The 21,611-nt window shown below is 35.8% G+C and overlaps 1 protein-coding gene across 2 annotated transcripts in view; it reads left to right on the top strand.

Moving 5' to 3' along the window:
* MDGA2 (MAM domain containing glycosylphosphatidylinositol anchor 2) overlaps positions 1–21,611 on the top strand; it is an 860,340-nt gene that overhangs the window by 350,947 nt on the left and 487,782 nt on the right. For both annotated transcript variants that reach the window (XR_005790861.1, XM_040477059.1), the window contains exon 2: positions 17,733–17,872. Coding sequence is in view for 1 of the 2 variants with exons in the window: in XM_040477059.1 (XP_040332993.1) it covers positions 17,733–17,872 (140 nt within the window). In the remaining variant the exon portion in view is untranslated. The remainder of the gene's footprint in view (positions 1–17,732; positions 17,873–21,611) is intronic.

Genomic DNA, 21,611 nt, shown 5'->3' with positions numbered 1-21,611 from the left:
TTTTGTACTATGGATCTGTATAGGCTATTTCTTTTTTTAACTGCATCCATATATTTATTCTGTAAACATTTAACAAAGTACATTATGTGCTGGATACAGTACTAGGCACTTGGGATATAATGCTGAATAAAATAGGGCACAGTTTACTTCTAACTGGAGGAGACTGACTTTAATAACCACAGAAGTGTATGTAAAATTGTATTTGTGACAGGTGGTATGAAAAAGAGGCTCATGTTGCTCTGGGTGTCCATAAGTAAGGGATTTGATTTATTCAGAGGAACCAGGGAACGTGTTCCTGTAGTGAGAGCACTGAGTAAGGAATAACTAGGGTAAGGTGAGTAAAAAGGACTTTGGCACCAGAGAGAGCAACAGGTGCAAAATCCTTGAGCCAGGATAAAATCCAGCAAGTTAGAGGGGTTGGAAGAGACAATGAGGACAGTTTGAATGTGATGTGGAGTCAGGGGAAGAATGTTCAGGGTTTTCAAAACTCAAATAATAACAATTTGATTTTGAAGCATTAGGGTGACGGTTCTTAAGTAAGGGGTTGATCTGGTTATTTCAAACTACCACTAGGGTGGTGTCTGGAGATTTATTTGGAAAGGGGTCATCGGTTAGAATGATTTTGTAGTAGTCTGACTGAGAGGTGATAGTGGCTTGGGATAGCATACTTGTGCTGAAGATGGAATGAGCCAATTAAGAGGGTAAAGTCAACAGCTCGGTAATGTGTCAAGGATGAGGTCTAGGTATCTGGTAGAGGCAGTTTTTCTGATGGTATTGCCATTCAATGACACGAAAGGCTGAAAGAAGACATCTTTTTTGACGAGATAAAGGTGTTGTGAGTTCAATTTTGGATATATTAGAATACTTTATGACATTCAAGAGAAACTATCAAGTAGAAAGTAGGATATAGGGGCCAGAAGGCGAGTACTAAGGTCTGTATTGGCAGCTTGAATTTGTGAGCCATCATATAGATGGTAGCTGGGCCATTTTATAGCTTAATGCTTCTGTACTCTAGAATAAGAATGGTGAGAAGAGACTAGAATAGCGCAGGGAACAGCCTCGCAGTTTTGGACACTTTTTCCTAGGTAACCAAATGGAGATGATCCATAGGCCTCCCTGCCCCCACCATGTAAATGACCTACGGAAAATGAGATCCTTCCAGGGGTAGACTTCTTCAGTGCTGACAAGCACTACAGGAACTTTTCTTGAGAAAATGTAGTTGGAAGCCTTAGGCAAAGTCTTCTAGAAAGTATAAATGCCCTTACCTCCACAGCATGCCATTTAGCAGTGCCCACTTCAAGAATGATACAGGGTCACATATTTTAACCTCTTACCTTATATAAGGGGGGAAAAATAGGGACAAACATCATGTCAACATGAGTTACATGTTTTTTATTTGAGGTTCTCATGGGCCGTATGCATACATGTATTATGTCAAAGACTTTGTACTTAGATTTCTCAAAATTAAGTGTGTCTTGTTTTATTTATTTAAAGAGTAAGTTTATTTCCAGATTTAAATTATGTAACCTCTGTACTAAATCCTAAATTAAAAAAAAGGATTTTGAGTACCTATAAAGTTATTTATTGTTATATTCAACTTTTCTTTAGTGTCTACTCAAATAAAGTTGAAACAGAGGTATTCATGTTTCATTGCTATTGAGGTGCTCTTCTAAATGTTTGGCTAGAGACTGTAATATGAATTATTAGTGTGTGAAGCCATTAATTTGCTGTCATATTTGATATACTAATGTAGGTCAGTGACAAAACACCACTTAAAGGTACTAGTAGCTAATAGGAACATATCAACATGAGAACCTGTCAAAAAGGCCTTTAATTGGAAATTAAGGAACATTTGATATATGTCAAAATAGCTCTGGATTTAGACCCTCAGGTCTCTTGTTCTCAGCCCTTAATTAAAATGGAGGCTTCAGCTGCATGATAACATTTTTGGCTTGTGACATTCCTCCACTATTCATTTTAGTTATTGAAACTTCAGTATTGAAAAGGTCCCTTTATAATTCTTTGGATATGTCTTTGAAATTTCTACAAATATTTGTATTTTTTGAGATTATAGTAGAGAAGCAAATATATGCTTCGTACTCTGAGTATTATCTTGTGTTTCTTTTTTTTTAAGTTTTTATTTTTATTTATTTTGAGAGAGAAAGAGCACTAGCAGGAGCGAGGCAGAGAGAGAGCAGGAGAGAGAATCCCAAGCAGGATATATGCTGCCAGCACAGAGCCCGACACAAGGCTCAGTCCCACAAACTGTGAGATCATGACCTGAGCTGAAACCAAGAGTCAGACACTTAACCATCTGAGCCACCCAGGTGCCCCTAAAATATATTTACAAGAATGCTGATTCTGTGATTAAGTAGACAAAAGCCTTTCTGAAATACTTCTCTGTAGATACACCCACTTGTTATTCTTTAAGTGTTTTCCTACTTTTATTTATTTAAAATGATTTGTAATGTTAAGTAAATTTATTCTAGAAAAACACCAGCTTCAGTTGACATTTTCAGCAACAATTTTCATTTATTTACTTGATAAACTGGCCTCAGAAAGAGAAGCTTAGCTTTGTTGACAAATTTGATGGTTTCATTATGTGGACAATTTATATTAAGTTGGTGTAATTGTTACAGATATTTTTCATTTTGTTTCATGTAAATTATTGGGAAGATAATATAATGATTTCACTAATCAGTAATAATATTATTCCTCCAATGTTTGCTCCATACATGAGGATTTCAGGCTGCCAACAAAAACTAAAATTTTGAATGCTTACTGCTATGAGCCAGGCACTGATGTAAGCTTCAGATATGCATTATCTAATATGATCACTGCAGCAGTGTGAGGTAAAAAGTTTTATTATCTTCATTTTATATGTGAGGAAGTGAGACTCTCCAAGATTATATGCTAGTATTTCCCAACCCAGGAAACCCAACTTCAAACCCAGTACTGTAAATTAGCAACATTAGAAAGATTCAACCTTCATCATTAAAGACTTTCTATCTAGAGGTATGTATATATATACACACACACACATACAAACACGCATATATACACACACACACACACACATACGTACATACATACGTACATACATACATACATACATACATACAATTCATTGTTCATTATTTACCAATAACATTAAGCAGGTGTGGGAGAAAATTTCTTGTGAAAAAAAAGTTATTATTGAAAGAATAAATTCCGTTTTTCTTTTCTTAAAATTTTGACTGTTTTAGGTATTGGCTTACATTATGTTGGTGATGTAAAATTGTAATGTTGGCATTGGTGATATAGATCTCTGGGACAGTGGGTCAGTAAAAGTGGGGTGTAAGATGATACATGAGTGATGGTTCATTGTAGGGGACCTGGAAAGACGGACAGAGCTGGTGACTTGAATCATAATGGGCTTGGTCATTCACTGGATTTTCATATATCAGACAAACGGCAGTGCAAAGAAGAGGGTAGGATATTCAAAGTCCAGAAACATAGTTTAAGAAAAGTCAGAAGACTCTAAATCAATTTTTGAAAATGGACTGAAGTTCATGGGAAAAAACCTGGTGGGTCCAGACAGATAGGCAGGTGTTATCTTTACCATTGAGATTAAGACAAAGAGTGCAAGTGTGATGTGGAAGCAGAGAAAGTATGTGTATGTTTGAAATTGTCAAAGCTTAATATTTAAAATAATTGGATGGTGGATGATAAGACTTACTAATAATTGCTTATGTGTCACATTACATGATTTAGACAGATGTTTTTACTTTGAGACTTATGGCACCAAGTAATGTAATAAAAACACGTTTTACCTATCAGTATATAAATGATTGATAATTTTCTTTCTGTGTTTGGTTCTTTCCCCCTAAATTCTAAAGATATAAGGGAATGTTTGACCTTTTAAAAAGATGCAGCACCGCAAAATGAAACACAACAAAAGTTGTGTTTTTTTAAGCTTATTTATTTTTTTTGAGAGAGAGAGAGAGAGCGCGCAAGCGAGCGAGCAGGGGAGAGGCAGAGAGACAGGAAAAGAGAGAATTCCAAGTAGGCTACCCATCGTCAGCACAGAGCCTGATGCAGGGCTTGAATTCACAAACTGCGAGATCATGACTGCAGCCAAAATCAAGAATTGAACGCTTCACTAACTGAACCATTCAGGCACCCTAACAAAATTTGTTTTTTAGGGTAAGGCAGAATTGTAGTTAAAAGTAAACTCTGACAATTTATTGAATTTCACTGAAGGTGTCTTGTTTTCTTCAATGGAAATTAAAAATAAACATTTCAGGTTTTAGAGAGAACTAGAGATTGTCAGAATCACATTTGTTACACAGGTGCCTGGTGTTTGCTAAATTCTCAGTCCATGGAGTACATTATTGCCCTAGTGAATTCTGACTCATTTTTGCTTAGTGATAATCTCGTTTCTGCTCTTTTCAGTAGGGGACTTTGGGCGTGGCTCACTGCCACACTGATTCCTGCATTCTGGGGTCCAGAAGGCATTTTCCTGACATTTTGAGGAAGTTGTTCTCCTTGGGGTTAGTCACAGGCAGCAGCAGTGATTTCTCAGTGGAGAGAAACAATGGGGAAATTGGCAGGTCAGATCATCAACATTTTCTGCTTGCCATTGCCACTCTTGGAGAAGCAAATTGAAGTTTTCATTTTTGGCATATTCTGTAGTAAATCTCGTTGTTTGTTGTTTTGTTTTGTTTTGTTTTTTTGTTTTTCTTTTGATGAGCTAGACTGGAAGAAATAATGGCTCTCTGTAAATACCCAATTTGTGATTAAGGTTGCAGCACAATGATGAGACTAATTTCATTTTAGTATTTGCTGTAGCTTAAGTTCCTTCCAGAAGGCTGTAAAGCTCTTAATTTTACTGAAGGGTGAGTGTATTGAGGTATACATTTCAGTCCAGAGGGATTAAAAAAAAAAATGATGTAATCAGTACCTGTGGCTTCAAGAGTCCTGATCTCATAAGATGTGGTAATAATTCATAAGGGGCAAGGAAGATGTGGTTCAAAGAACCTTGGATGGTTCACTGACCACAAGATACATAGCTTCTGACATTATTAGGAGGAAGCCATTTCACAAGTTTGATTTAGAGGGAGAAGACCTAATCAAAGGTTTTAAGGATTAAATGCTGCCTTCTCTTGCAGTGTTATAATAGGGTCTGTGTGTGCATTACCGTGCCCTCACACTGACTCAAAGCCCAAAAAGAACAGTGCCATAAAAGCAAGATAGTGTTTGTCTCAGCTTGTTGTTGAGATTGATAGTCTACGGCCTAGGCTTCAAAGTTTCTGAAGTAGTTATTTTTTATTTTTCTAAAATTTATTAATTAGAGACATGATTCAACTTCTAGTTGCAAACAATTCAGAATGTGCTATAGCATCCAATAGAAAGCCAGGAACTTGTGTATAGGGTATCTCATTCCTACCCAGGAAGAGGAATGTACAGTTCCCCATAATAATTACCTTCAAGTTGGGGTACCCAGCTTAGTCCACACAAATCCTTTGTGAGCAAAATACAAGATTAACAAAATATTTGATGGGCTTTCAAATATTTGCTAGGTGTAAGTCAGATATTTCCCCTGTAAAATACCAGGAAGAACATAGTCAAGGGTTTGGGCTAGGAATGTCCATGTAGAGACAAGGATGTAGAGAACTGGAGGCCAACTAAGACTTGGAGGTCCACGGTTCCTCTATGGAACACACATAAGAGGTTGTCAAATGCTCTATTTGAAAAAAGGAATGTTAAAAACCTTTGATTCAGTGAAATGTGTTTTTCATCTATAAAACATATAAGAGTCTTTGAAGTTTTAGCTATAGATATTAATAGGTTATGCTTCTAAGTGAAAACAAAGAGATATTTTTGATGAAATCCGAATTTGCAAATATAGAAACCTCCATGTAATCAAATTTAAAATTTTTATATTGTTTCACTTAAGAAAAATAGAACACAAAATGTTATTTTGTGGAATATAGTTTAGATTATATTTTGCTGTTATGTGTTTAATTTTCTGCAAAGTTAGTACCCTGAATGGATAATATTAGAAAATGACATTACAAGGTAGTTCTTTTATACAAAAACATTATTGGTTTTATTCTTGTTTTAACATTACAACTTAAATTGCATTACTGATTTTTGTGTTTAACTTCAAAATTTCATGCACATAGTTATATTATTATTGAAGGTCATTTTATTTTCTGTTCTTAGTGTTGTTTATGTATTTCACACTTGTCCTACACACCTCCCCTCTGGCACCCACCCACTAGTTTGTTCTCTATTTAAGAGTCTGTTTTTGTTTTTGTTTTTTTTTTTTTTTTTGTCTCTTTTGGTTTGTTTCTTCATTTGTTTTGTTTCTTATATTCCACATATGAGTGAGATCCTATAGTATTTGTCTCTCTCTGACTGACTTATTTCGCTTAGCATAATATACTCTGGATCATCCATGTTGTTACAAATGGCAAGATCTCCTTTTTATGGCAGAGTAGTATTCCAGCGTGTGTGTGTGTGTGTGTGTGTGTGTGTGTGTGTGTGTGTGTGTACCACCTCTTCTTTATCCATTTATCTATAGATGAACACTAGGGCTGCTTCCTATCTTCACTATTGTAATAATTCTGCAATCAACAAAAGGATGCATGTATCTTTTCAGATTAGTGTTTTTATTTTCTTTGGGTTAATACCCAGTAGTCGAGTTAGTGGATCAAATGGTAATTCTAGTTTAAATTTTTGAAGAACCTCCATATTGTCCTCCACAGTGGCTGTACCAGTTTGCATTCCCATCAACAGAGCATGAGGATTGCTTTTTCTCCAAATCCTTGCCAACACATGGTATTTCTTGAGTTTTTGGTTTTAGCCATTCTGACAGGTGTGAGGTGATATCTCATTGTGATTTTGATTTGCATTTCCCTGATGATGAGTGATATTGAACATCTTTTCATATTTCTGTGGGACATCTGTATATCCTTCTTGGAAAATATCTGTTCAGACCCTCTGCTTGTCTTTTAATTTGATTATCTGGGCTTTTCTGGTGTTGAGTTGTATAATATGCTTTACATATTTTGGATATTAATCCTGTATCAGGTATATCATTTGCAAATATCTTTTTCTTTTTAGTAGGTTATCTTGTTGTTTTGTTGGTTTCCTTTGCTCTACAAAAGCATTTTATTTTGGTGTAATCCCAATATTTTAATTTTGCTTTTCTTTCTCTTGCCTGAGGAGACATACCTAGAAAAAATGTTTCTATGGCTGATGTTAAAGAAATTATTGCCTAGGGCTTATTCTAGGTTTTTATGGTTTCAGGTGTCACATTTAGGGCTTTAATCCATTTTGGATTTATTTTTGTGTAGAGTGTAGGAAAGTGGTCCAGTTTCATTCTTTTACATGTAGCTGTCAGTTTTCCCAGCACCATTTATTGAAGAGACTGTCATTTTTCCCATTGTATATTCTTGCCTTCTTTGTCATAAGTTGACTGACCATAGAGACATGGGTTCATTCCTGTTCTCTTTATCCTGTTCCATTTATCTATGTGATTATTTTTGTGCTAATACTGTACTATTTAGATTAGCTTTGTAGTATATCTTGAAATCTTGGATTGTGATACCTCCAACTTTATTCTTCTTTTATAAGATTACTTTGGCAATTCATAGTCTTGTGGTTCAATACAAATTTTAATAGTATTTTGTTTTAATTCTGTGAAAAATGTTGGTATTTTGATAGGGATTACATTAAATCTGTGGATTACTTTGGGTAGTATGGACATTTTAGTAATATTGGCTTTTCAATCCATGGACATGGAATATCTTTCCATTTATTTGTGTCATATTCGATTTCTTTCATCAGTGTTTACTTGTACAGAGTACAGGTCTTTCACCTCCTTGGTTAAGTTTATTTCTAGTTATTTTATTAGTTTTGGTGCATTTGTAAATAGGATTGTTTTCTTAATTTCGCTTTCTGCAAATTCATTATTAATATACAGAAATGCAACAGATTTGTGTATTAATTTTGTATTCTGCAACTTCACTGAATTAATTTATCAGTTCTATTAGTTTTTTTGATGGAGTCTTTTGGGTTTTATATAGAGAGTATCATGCCATTTGCAAATAGTCAAAGTTTTACTTCTTCTTTACCACTTTGGATGCCCCCCTCCTTCTTTTTCTTGTCTGATTGCTGTGACTAGGACTTCCAAAACTATGTTGGGTAAAAGTGTGAGAGTGAACATCCTTGTCTTGTTGCTCATCTTAGAAGGAAAGCTCTTCAGTTTTTTACCATTGAGTATGATGGTAGCAGTGATTTTTTTTTTATTAAAAAAAATTTTTTTTAACGTTTATTTATTTTTGAGACAGAGAGAGACAGAGCATGAACAGGGGAGGGGCAGAGAGAGAGGGAGACACAGAATGTGAAACAGGCTCCAGGCTCTGAGCTGTCAGCACAGAGCCCGACGCTGGGCTCGAACTCACGGACCATGAGATCATGACCTGAGCCGAAGTCGGACGCTTAACAACCGAGCCACCCAGGCGCCCCAGCAGTGATTTTTAATGTGTGGCCTTTATTATGTTGAGGTATGTTCCTTTAAACCTGGTTTGTTGAGGATTTTTTATCATGAATGGATGTTGCACTTTGTCAAATGTTTTTTATACATGTATTGAGATGATCATATGGTTTTTATCCTTTCTCTTGTTGACATAATATACCACATTGATTGGTTTGTGAGTATTGAACCACCCTTGGATCCCTGGAAAAAATCCTATTTGATCATGGTAAATGATTTTTTAACATATTTTTGGATTTGGTTTGCTTATATTTTGTTGATGAATTTTGTATCTGTATTCATCAGAGATATTTCATGCATATAATTACATTATTATTGTTACTTTATTTTGATGACAGACTTTCTTCCGTCTTAAATAGTATCTATTGCATACAAACAGATAACTTGAGTTAAAATTTTTAATTTAAACACTTTTCTTTAAATACTTAGCTGACACTAACCTAAAAAATCATATTAACTTCTGTTATTTAGAAAACATTAATAGCTCCTTTCTAAAAGCAGAGGCTTCAGGGTTTAATTTTCTTACCTTACTTTTGGGCTTTGGAGAGTCTCTCAGGGGAGCTCAATTAACTTATAACAATGCTGCTCAACATGTACTGAAGAAATAATGCAAAATATTTAAAACTTTTCATATTAAGAGCCTTTTCTCAAAGTCATATGAGGTAGATACGGCCTTCTTTTGGTTAAATCCAGAATAATCAATAGGATCTTAGTACTTTTATTTTATTATATATAAAATATATTTTTATATTTTGTAAATATAAAAAAGGTATTTCTCTGATGTGAATAGGAATATTGTGTCAATCAAATATATAGGTTCAGAGGAAAGGGGGAGGGAGATGAGTTCACACTGATGCTGAAATAGTAGTTAATTAAAAGAAATCAATGAATCAAAAAAATCAAATGTCAGTTTCTAACTGATTTTTTTTTGGAACTAAAAAATTGACTAAAATAATCTGTGTGTTGTTTGTGTATCAGACTATTGCCCTATTTGGGATTACTTAGGGCAATGACAGAGGGATTTTAACTACATTTTAAGGAAATTATTAGAATAGACATACAAATTGAACATTTTGTTTATGGGCATGTTTCCATATGTGTTTATATTCATGAGTGTAGTGAGTATATTAGTGGGATTTAATAAGTCTATGTAGTTTTATTTTTTTTTATTTTTTTTTCCAACGTTTATTTATTTTTGGGACAGAGAGAGACAGAGCATGAACAGGGGAGGGGCAGAGAGAGAGGGAGACACAGAATCGGAAACAGGCTCCAGGCTCTGAGCCATCAGCCCAGAGCCCGACGCGGGGCTCGAACTCACGGACCGCGAGATCGTGACCTGGCTGAAGTCGGACGCTTAACCGACTGCGCCACCCAGGCGCCCCAGTCTATGTAGTTTTAAAATGTAGGGTAAGGGTATAATTTCATAAGATCCTTATAGTCTCATGGAGGCAAAGGCAGATAAACTAAGACTGAAGGAGAGGTAGAAGACCAAAATAATGCCAAATCTAGCAGCTTACCATCTTCTATTTTCCTTTTATAAATACAAGCAATAGGCAGAAGCCAGGCTGCTGTGGTCTGAGGATAGCAAAGCAGACGCAGAAAGATGGCTTAGAGTGTGTACTGTTATTTCTAGGCACTAAACTGTAAAGGAAGGACAAGAAGAGGCCTTGATGGGAAGATAAATGCTCTTGTTTTGTCTCTGTTTTTCTTTTCTTTTTAAAATATGGGTTCATTTAAGTATATTTATGTGCTGTAGGGATTAACCTTGATTGTATTTTTTATAGAAGAAATTAGATAGTTTTGAGAGATTTCTGCATATGTGGTGCAGAAATTGACAAAGTTAAACTTGTAAAAGAGTAAACAGAGGAAAAAAAGAAGGAAAAGAAGAACAGGTAGGATTTTAGGAAAGTCAATTAAAAAATTTTTTTAACGTTTATTTATTTTTGAGACACTGAGAGGACAGAGCACAAGCAGGGGAGGGGCAGAGAGAGAGGGAGACAATGAATCTGAAGCAGGCTCCAGGCTCTGAGCTGTCAGCACAGAGCCCGACGCAGGGCTGAACCCACGAACTATGAGATCATGACCTGAGCCGAAGTCAGACGCTCAACCCACTGAGCCACCCAGGCACCCAGGGAAGTCAATTTTAAAAGAATGATGAAGAATTGTAGAAAATAGTATAGTATTGCATAAAGTTGTTTATGTTGGAAACACAAACATTATGGTTTGTTTACTATATAATGTAAATAATCAGTCTTTGCAGGGCGCCTGGGTGGCTCAGTCAGTTAAGCATCCAACTTTGGCTCAGGTCATGATCTCCCGGTTTGTGAGTTTGAGTCCTGCGTCTGGCTCTGTGCTGACAGCTCAGAGCCTGGAGCCTGCTTTGGAGTCTGTGTATCCCTCCCTCTCTGCCCCTCCCTGACTTGCACTTTGTCCTCTCCCTCTCTCAAAAATAAACATTAAAAAAATTAAATAATTAGTCTTTGCAGTTCTGAGATGATGGTATGATATTGTTAAAGGATTCCATTTTATACATACGTTCCTTTTCACTTATGGGTGAACCTGAATAGAAGTTTTACTTTTTGCCCTAAGTTGGTTTGACCTACTAAGACTTTTCTCTCTCCATTGAGTCTTACCTCATTCATCTTTTGACCCCATTACTCTAATACCATATCTCACTCAAAATTCACCAAATGCCATCCTAGCTCTCATAGGCAATGACCTTTTGTTTGTGATCCTCCTGACAACCCTGTTGTAAGTAACATTTTGGACAGTTCCCCATGCTTGAGCATCTCTTTATGTAACCTAAAAAATTTTTTTAATGGTTATTTATTTTTGAGACAGAGAGAGACAGAGCACGAATGGGGGAGGGTCAGAGAAAGAAGGAGACACAGAATCTGAAGCAGGCTCCAGGCTCTGAGCTGTCAGCCCAGAACCCGACGTGGGGCTCGAACTCACAGACCACGAGATCATGACCTTGAGCCCAAGTTGGACGCTTAACCAACTGAGCCACCCAGGCACTCCTCTTAATGTAACTTTTAAAGAACTACATTTTCTTTGTTTTCCTTCTAGTTCTCTGACTTTAGAAACGTATTCTTTTCTTGGCATCTCTGTATTAAGAATTCATACTCCTCTGTTTCTATCATTATCCTCTTCATTTCTCACTTTGCATTCTCTGTTTTCAAGGTTTCGCCTATTCTCTTGTTGTCAACCACCCACTACTCTGGAAGTTCTAAATCTTTATGTACAGCAGTGGCTTTTCAGTTGTTGGTCAGCTCACCATTAGCATCTAAAACTGAGTTCTTCACCTCATCGATGAAATCTTCTTATTCTCTTCTTCCCTGTGTTTGTTATATCGGAATATGTAATATAATGCGCCTAAGAAAAAAGATACTAAGCAAATTGTTGTAAACAACAAGAAGGATAAATATGGACTCGGCCTCTAAAGACACAACACTTAATTTAAGTATTGAATTGGAAGATCATACTGAAATTATGGGTGGGAGAGAGAAATTAAGAAAGGAAGACACCATTTTTAGAATTACTATTTAAATGTGTTGTATTGGAGATTGTGTGAAATAAGCAGAAGAGGCCAATTATTGACAGTGTCAATTAGCTAAATGTAAGATGTTAAGCAAAACTGAGAAGCGTTTTATGGAAGCATGTGATCACTTAAATCAAAAATGGAGAATAGGAAGAAATTTGATTATTGTTGTGTTTGCTTGAAAAGCGCAACTGAATGCTTGCTAAGAGAATGCTATTAACTAACAGTGTCAACTGTATTATCTCTAGCCATGTGAGAGCAGTGAGGTGTGAGATGTTCTATCTCTCTGTCTCTGTGTCTCTGTCTCTTGACAGAATGTGTGAGAGATGCTGGTGCCGGGTGGTTCCCTGATGTCTTTACCAGGGCTTCTGAGAGGGGGCCAATGAGCATCCCTCTCCACATTGCATGTCCCAGGAGATCTGGGACCTGCATCAAGAACATAAGCTTTCTTGACCTGGTGTTGAAGAGTGTCAAGATTATATTGGCAACTGGATTTCCAAAGAGAGTAGTTGGATCAGGGATTTGAGGGACTTACCAAAGTACAAAGCTCTTATCTGGAGTTCTTAGACAAGAGAAAACTCCTAATACCAAACCTGTTTACTGGCTAATAGCTTGCCTGCTATTGGAAAACGACTTTTTTGAAAATGCTTTCAGCTAAGTTTTTTCTCCAACAAAGTCCTCCCCTCCATGATTTGGGCTCAGAACGCCTGATCTCAAATCTTTTCCACCTCTGAATAATGTGGAGTATGTAGTGATCAAGAGAGCATTTTATTTCTATTCTTTATTTTTTTAAATTTTTATTTATTTATTTATTTATTTATTTATTTTGTAAAATAAGGTCTAGGCCCAACATGGGGATCAAACTCAGGACCGTGAGGTGAAGAGTTGTATTCTCTACTGACTGAGCTAGCCTGGTGCTCAACAGGCATTTTCTATTTAAAGGGTCATCTCTCACCTAGTTAACTGAAGTGTAAACTTCTGTGTCATCTTAACTCCTCCTTCACCCCACCTGGAGTTAATCTTCAACTCCTGTCTAACAAAACCCGCTGAAGTAGGTCTCTGCCCTCATTTCCATTCCTAGGACTATACGGCGTCTCTGCTGTGTCTCGAGACATAATGGCAAGTTGAGAGAGTGGCGCCAGTGTCAACATTTAGAGTAAGTTATAAACTACGTGGGCCACATTTTAATGTAGTTATGTCCTAAACACTGCAGGCAGTCTCTTGCAGACGTGCCTTTGAATGCACTGCTTCCTCTTTCTGGAGTGTCCTCCTTTGTTCCCACCACATAGTTTCAGACCTAGGTTACATGTCACTGACTCATGTTAGAAACCTCCAGGCAGATTTAGGCATCTTCTGGGTTGTCCTCTTATAGTACTTTTCACTTTCTTCTGTTAGAGTACCACCCTTATTTCCTTCCTTCCTTCCTTCCCTGCTTCCCTCCTTCCTAATTGGACAGACCCTATGGGTTGTAAGCCGCTAAAAGGTACAGCTCACAACATTAATTTTTATATCCCCAGGACATAGCCTTCTACCTGATCTACAGCAGTTGTTCAGTAAATATATGCTTGAAAGTCTGTATATGAGAATGAAAGCCTAGAAATGCTCCTGATTGTTGCCATTGGAGCATAATTTCTTTGTGTCCTTTCTCCAACAGCATACAGAGAGAATTTGGTTTAACTTTCAAAAGTATACTCTAACAAGATAAAAGAATATCTCTCTTTTGCCCTTTCAGGCTGACCTTTTGAACCCAAAGCCAATTTACTCGAATTAAGGGAGTTGATGTGATTAGTGTTAGGAAAGATTTTACGTAATGGGATTTGGTTTACTTCAAACAAATTTGGATGAATATGAGTCTCATGCAATATTTTAACATTTTAATTTATTGCTGACTCTACAGGGCAAAGGGGATCATAACCCTTAGTCCAATTTCAGGATGATGAATTGAGGCTTTTTTCAACAGCAGAGGATAAAAGATGACGTGCTTCAATTAGAGTACTGCAAATTGCATTTATATTTAGAGTTAAGTAAATTCAATGCCATAATAGTTGATATTTTGCTAAAATAGGATGTTGGTGTCATTATAGTGATATTTGCTAAAACATAAATTAGGAATTAATTATTAAATTAAAATAAATTATTAAATGTAAATCTACTCTGCATTCTGAATCATGTGATATGGAGCAGATGCCAAAAATGGTGCTCATCCTGGCAATGATATGCTTAATGTAAAATTAGAGTGTTAAGGAAAAGGAAAATCACTGGGCAGTACATATCTCCTGAAGAAAAGAAAAGAGAATCATTGCTAAATAATCCAAGAAGGTGTCAGGAACATTGGTCTAAATATCTGTCTGGGAATTCTAGATGGGAGGATATGTGAGCAAAGCCTCTCGTATCTGATGGATAGCAGTTGCTCAGTAAATACATGCTTGAAGATCTGTATATGAGATCAAAGGCTTAAAATCTCAGTGCTCTTTACCTTACCCCTGGTGGACTGATGTACAGAGAAGTATGGTTTCAGATTGGATAGTCAGTATGAGGACCTTTATAGAACTCTTCGAGGCATTCCTCTGTGAAACGTCATGCAGAGACATCATGGATCCTTAGGCTGGAAGAGGACATGTTGAAAATAGAAATTTTCAACATATTATTTTGGCAGTTGTGAGATTTCTTGGGTTGGGCACGTACTGGAGGCAGGATGATGAATTGGGACAATATTACTTTGGTTGTTTGTAGCAATTATAGTGTTTATGTTGTTGGTCTACTTGCAGTGCTCTACTTTGTGAACACTTAATCTTTTTCTTCCCTCTAGTGTAGTGTAAGTCTAGTTTAGGAGTTATTTAGAGCCCTTATTTAACTATGTCAGACATAGTTTTAATAGCATGAAGTAGTGAGAAGAACAAAGGACCAGTGGTTCTGGTCTCATTTAGGCCACAACTAGCTACAGGCCTATGAGCAGGTCACTTGATGTCCCCAATTTGGAAATAAGAGTGTTGACCTGGATGAACTAAGACCTTTTCAGTTGAGCTTTCTGCAGACCAAAGAGTTAGTGAAAGCTTCCAAAATACTCCTCTTAGCACTGAGCAATGAAAGTACTAAGCACATATTTTAATGCATACTAGGAAAAATACATCTTCCACTCCTAAACTTTGGTAGAATATTCTACCTTACCATAAGATAGACAGTAGGTTCATAATGATTACAATATATAGGCATTACCTTTTCTAAGAAGGTGTTAAAATATAGAAGAAAGTAGAAAATTAACCCTTGTACATGAACACAGTGTGCTTATTGTATAATTTTCATGTTTTAAATAAAGCTACTTATTTGCATAATGATGCTTTGGAAAGATATATCTTAAAATAACAATGCTATTCATTGATTTGAAATTAAAACAAAAATAATGTGTAAATTAATCTGGAAAAATTGTCATGTTACTCTATAATTAGTTGTATTAGTAAATGAGTGCTATCACTTATTAAGATACATTTGGCATAGAATAATATTTCAAAGTAGTGAATCTGTATTTTCTATTTCTGTTTTGAAAATGTTTATTGTCATCAGTTTGTTAACCTCTATAATACGTATACAGTTTGTATTATGGATGCTTAAAAATAAGTAGCTCTCTGATTTTGCTTCTTTGAATTGAAGTTTAAGTTTGATCCTTATAGGAAATGATATGTCAGAAACATTGTGTGCAGTGTATCAGAACACCCAGAAAAACGCTGCAGATAAGGATTTCTAATGTCATAAAACTAAACAAATTATTACAGTGTCTAGACAGAGTCCAAAGACATGGTGAATTTTTTTTTTTTGATAAATTGATTTTATAGATCAAACAAAACATTTGATTTTTTTTAACATAATTTAATGTTCAAACCAATGGAATGATGCATGCATGAAATTTAGTTACTTGACAATATTAAAAGGAAAATGATATTTTATTCCTTGGAGTACTTTCCTTGAGTCAAGAAATACTTATAAGACTTAGAAAATTATTTTTGATCATCTGGCCTAAGTAGCACAGGCATCGTTATCATCTGGATGCTCGGCAGAAATGCAGATTCTTGAGTTTTCTGCATCCATAACAGATCTCTGGCCATACCTCTGAAATCTGGATTTTAAACAGGTTTCTGGGGAATTGTTTTTGTGCATAGTGAATGTAAGAATTACTTTTCTAAATCTTCTTATCTTCCTGCTGGAAATCTTTACATGTCATTTGATGCTGGGTATTGGATCCTGAATTTGAAAGTTGAAGAACAGGACTCTGCTTGGGAATCCAGAAAGAACTTGAAATACCCAATGATTTTATTATCTATAAATAGACTTTTCTATCAGTTTCTGTTTGAAATTGAGAATGATAATAAAATATGTTTTTCGATTGTTAATGCTATATACATTAGTTTATATAAAACAAAGTATTAGATATTGGAAACTTTTTCTTTTGTATTACTTTCAGAACACAGATTTTCCCAGAAGAAACTTTCCCATAAGTTGGACTTATATTCATTTTATTTCCTCCATAGAATCACCAAGTTCAACCAAATTCTACGATATTCATGATCTTTTTAATGTTACATAAAGAATTCCAAGTATGCTTTCATTAATTTTTAAGCAACCATAGCATCTACTGACAATACTGATGTTTAGGTTAAGATTGCTACAGGAAATTCTTGAGATTACTATCCTTTACCTGTAGATGTAGCCTTTCCACTTGCCTTTAATTAAAATAACACTTTCTCCTCCATTCCCAAATGTGTTTATTACAAATAAAAATCCTGAATTCACAAATGAGAATGATCTCCAATTTGAAGCTAGTAACTGACATTTATCTCTTTGGTGACAGGAAACATACTTTATTATCTAAGTGTTTCTTATGACTGGAAGAGTTTTTGCATATAGTGGATTTCCAGTGATAAGTAAGTCAATTAATGGTAGTCAAGTTTTATTGGCCTGTGTGGTATTGAAAGAGGAGAAAATTATACTTAGGAATTTGGATAGCTTCATGAGAACTACGTCTCTCTTGAATCAGAATTTTATACTTGGACATCAATGATTTATTGCCTTCTTCAATGGCTTAATTTAACGATCAACTTTTGCTCATATCAACACAAGAGTCTATAAATATTGAAAGCTAAGTTGATGTTCAATTCCTGACAACAAAATCTTCTCATTCATTAGCACTCTATTTGCACCAGAAGGCTTATAAAATTAGTAGAAAAATGCCAGTGTTATTCATTTAAATTTCCTTCTTTATATTGGTCTCTGGAGGTTGCACTACTTAGATTTTGGGCAGCATCCTTTACTATATTAAATTTGGGGTTTCAGAAAAGGAAGGACCTCTCCCATTTTAGCAGTCAGATCTCATCATGCAGTCTTGTAATGATGATGAGTTCCTAAGTCATGAGTTTTCTCCCACCATCATGTTCCCCTTTGCCATTTTCAGAATGTATTGGTGACTGTTAGAAAAGTTTAAAGCTTCCTGTCCAGCAATATCTTTAATCCCTTGGGGTTGCTCAAAGTGTTAAGACTGATGGATCTGACTGTGGTAAAGTCTAATAAGAATTGCGCTGACAACCAAGATGATTCATGGGAGGACAGTTTACTTACTTTTTTTTATATGTCTTGTCTCTCTTCTTGACTCGACAGCTCCCCCAACGGTTCGTATTGTGCATTCAGGCTTGGCCTGTAACATTGAGGAGGAGCGCTACTCCGAAAGGGTCTATACTATACGGGAAGGAGAAACCCTAGAACTGACCTGTCTGGTCACAGGACATCCACGTCCACAGGTGAGTCCCGAACCGTGACAGTGAGGGAAACTCTCATTGACCTTTCTTGCAAGTCAAAAATGTACATATTTCAGGAGATCTAGCTAAAAAAATTGTGTGTGTGTGTGTGAGAGAGAGAGACATTGAAGTCACTGCGTGTCTGCAGTGCAGGATAAGGGTGGTGATTGCTGAACATTCACGCTTGAAGTACTCACTTGGATAAGATGAAGAAAGAATTTTTTTGTTTTGGTATTGTGAGAAATTTGGAAGACACTTCTAAGGAAGCTGTTAAAAAGACAACTACAAAAATATCTCAGTAAGATAACAATTCATATGGCAATGAGTTTATTTTAGAATGTGGAGCATGATTTCATGATGACATAATTGCAGCTGAGGAAGCATTTGTTCTGAAGAATGTGGTGCACGAGGTCACATGCACTTTCCTTACTCCTCATCATTATGTTCATAGAAAACTTTGAAAAACAAATGTTTGCAGGTGTATGCATTCAGGCTTTCAGAGTCATCTGCTACAGCTTTCATAAGCTACTTTAATAGCAGGAACAGAAATTGAGACTTTCAAAGGGCACTAAAATTATAAATAATGAGCAAAGCAAAAGTTTGTAGGTATGAAAGAAAAGGTTAGGCAGAAGGTAATATAGTTAGGCTGTGTATTCATGATGTAAAAATTTAATTCAGATTCAATACAGAATATTCAGGATGTTTTAGTCAGAATTTGCCGATTCTTATTGTCATATATTTAACCTGCCTGGTTCAAAATCTTCACTGGCAATCAATACGGACACTATGATGGAAAAGAGATCTCATTTGGTGGCAAAGTTGCATATTTTAAATATTAGTGTTATAGGAAAAAAAATCCATCTAACACCACTACAGAGGAGAAAGTAAGGGGCAGTGTAGAGATTTTATGAACTCATCATTTTAACCTTCTCTTTTGCTCCTACCGACCATAACTCTTAATACGCAAAGATGTTTGACCTTATCATTGTGACCTGAAGAACAAATAAAAATAAGCAAATGAACTTCATAGAATGAAGTAATAGATGGATAAATAAGACCATGACTAAAACTAAAATGGTAAAATATAAAACTTAATGCTACTCTGTTGGTAAAATGAAAGACAGTAAAAAGTAATCTAGAAAATATTATTAAACCTAATTGTTATTAAATTTTAAAAATAATATTAAAATTAAAATTCACGATGGCTAAAATGATAAATTATAATACTTGCTTTTATCTGAAAATTGATTAAAGAATGAAATTATATTAATAAATTTGAGTTCTATACAATTTGACCTATTACGATTAGACTTCATGGATAACAATGATTGCAAAACTATACATACAAGGACAAAAATGATAGTTATTATAATTGGATATAGAAAAACTTATATGTCAGACCTTTCTATTTTATTTTTTTTTTAATTTTTTTTTCAACGTTTTTTATTTATTTTTGGGACAGAGAGAGACAGAGCATGAACGGGCGAGGGGCAGAGAGAGAGGGAGACACAGAATCGGAAACAGGCTCCAGGCTCTGAGCCATCAGCCCAGAGCCAGGCGCCCACTGCGCCACCCAGGCGCCCCAGACCTTTCTATTTTAAAATTCATATAGATTGGGGCGCCTGGGTGGCGCAGTGGGTTAAGCGTCCGACTTCAGCCAGGTCACGATCTCGCGGTCCGTGAGTTCGAGCCCCGCGTCGGGCTCTGGGCTGATGGCTCAGAGCCTGGAGCCTGTTTCCGATTCTGTGTCTCCCTCTCTCTCTGCCCCTCGCCCGTTCATGCTCTGTCTCTCTCTGTCCCAAAAATAAACGTTGAAAAAAAATTAAAAAAAAATAAAAATAAAATTCATATAGAAACAATGGACTTCAATAAAATAATTTTGCTAAAATTTAAAAAATGATGACATTAACTCAAGAATATTATCTCACAGAAAATTTAGTGCTGTTATAATTTGATTATAATTTTTGTATTTGTATACATAGAATAACAATTCCAAAATCAAAAAGTTGGGATCAAAATATGAATGTCCAAATCTAAAAGAAGCCACAAATTGCCAAATGAGAGGCAGTTTGTGGCAAGAGAAGACTCTTTAATTCTTCCATCATTCCCACACTGAACCCACCAAATTCAGCACCTTCTAAACTACAAATTACACTTAAAAATGCAACTTTCTATCTTTTTAAAAAGTCATCCCTGCTGTCTGCTCCCTCATCTCCATCCTTAGGTTCCCTTAGTATTAGGAATTTCTTATTTTCTTCATACATTTTGTCTGCAATGATTCACAATCTGGAGTATAATCTCTGATGTCTGGACAATCCAAAATAATTCTGTAACAAAGAAGTAGATTATTGCCTTATGTGGTTTTTTTTTTTTTTCCCTAAGCAGTTCCATTGCTGGAACCATTTCAGTGTTTGCTGACCCTAGGAAAAAGTTGTCTCAGTATTGTTATTTCTTCATTCCTAGAAGTAATTTAGGCATTCACAGGTGACACAGTTTCAGTTTATATCACCGGCTTGAAAAATTAACCAGGCCTCTTTTTTGTCAACAAACTGTATAAGGAAAGCTGACAGAACAGCTGGGCATCGACATCCTGGCCAAACGCTAAAGGGCATGCTGATAGCAGCTGGTCCTGAGGATGGTTTTTCTTGGCTGAGGCCATGAAGCTGGAACGACCTCCTGGCTGTCTTGGCTCATCTGAATGTGATAGGTTGGGAATGCACTGGAAGAGTGAGGTACTCCACTCTTCAGGAGATTCCTTAATCTGTTGTCTATTCCTGTTGGCAGTGAGAGTCATAAAAGTCCCCATTTCCAGAAGTGTTCAAAGGCAGCATTTTTTTTTCTAGATTAAAAAAAATTCTCTTCAAAAATATATCATCTGGCAATATGTAATGGCCTGCAGATATTATTGTATGCAAGGGAAATAAACGAAGGAGAGGAAGGTACAGTGGTAGGTACAGAGGAAGGTACTAGTACTTAATAGTATGGCACTGGGACCAGACTACCTGGGTATGACCCTGGATCCACTGTGACTGCCCGCGTGAGTGTGGGAAAGTTCCTTGACCTCTCTTTTCTCTATGCCTCAGGTGTCTTATCTGTATACAAAGATTGATGGCAAACATCATACCTATATCATAGAATCCTTTTGAGAGTTAAATGGGTATTGTAAATATATATGTACATATATATATATGCACATACACATACACATATATATGTAGTTGGTATGTAAATAAGCATTATATTGATATGTAATAAAATATATGCTGGGTTTTTATTCATTGTTTTAAAGCAATTTATGATTAGACTTTAAAGTCTAGAGTTGAATATGTAAGTATGAAAATAAGTAGATTTATAAAGTGGTTCTTAGCATTCCTGTGGCCTACTTTAAATTAGACCCATTTAAATAAATTTCAATATTTTTTGTGTTTTAATACTCCACAGAGCTTTTACATTTCTGTTAATTACCTTTGCTTAGCTTGCAAGGACTAGGACTATGTTCAGACTACTTCATTTAATGAAGGTTTATTATAACATATATGAAGAGGTAAGAAAGCAGGGGGAGGCAACAATTTGTTAGTAAATCTCTAAACCTAATATTACCTCTACATGTCCATAATTTCAAGATTCAGCTACCCACTCTCTTTCTCTTTCTTCTTTTCTTTTTTCCTCCATCACTCCATTTCTCTTTTCTTTTCTTCCTTCTTTCCTTCCTCTCTTCTCTCTCAATATTATCACATCAATA

This window comes from Herpailurus yagouaroundi, unplaced genomic scaffold, assembly GCF_014898765.1.
Source record: "Herpailurus yagouaroundi ecotype Mexico unplaced genomic scaffold, PumYag 141, whole genome shotgun sequence".
Classification (NCBI taxonomy): domain Eukaryota; kingdom Metazoa; phylum Chordata; class Mammalia; order Carnivora; family Felidae; genus Herpailurus; species Herpailurus yagouaroundi.
Note: the sequence above shows the minus strand (reverse complement) of the source record. Positions and strands in the feature narration are given on the sequence as shown.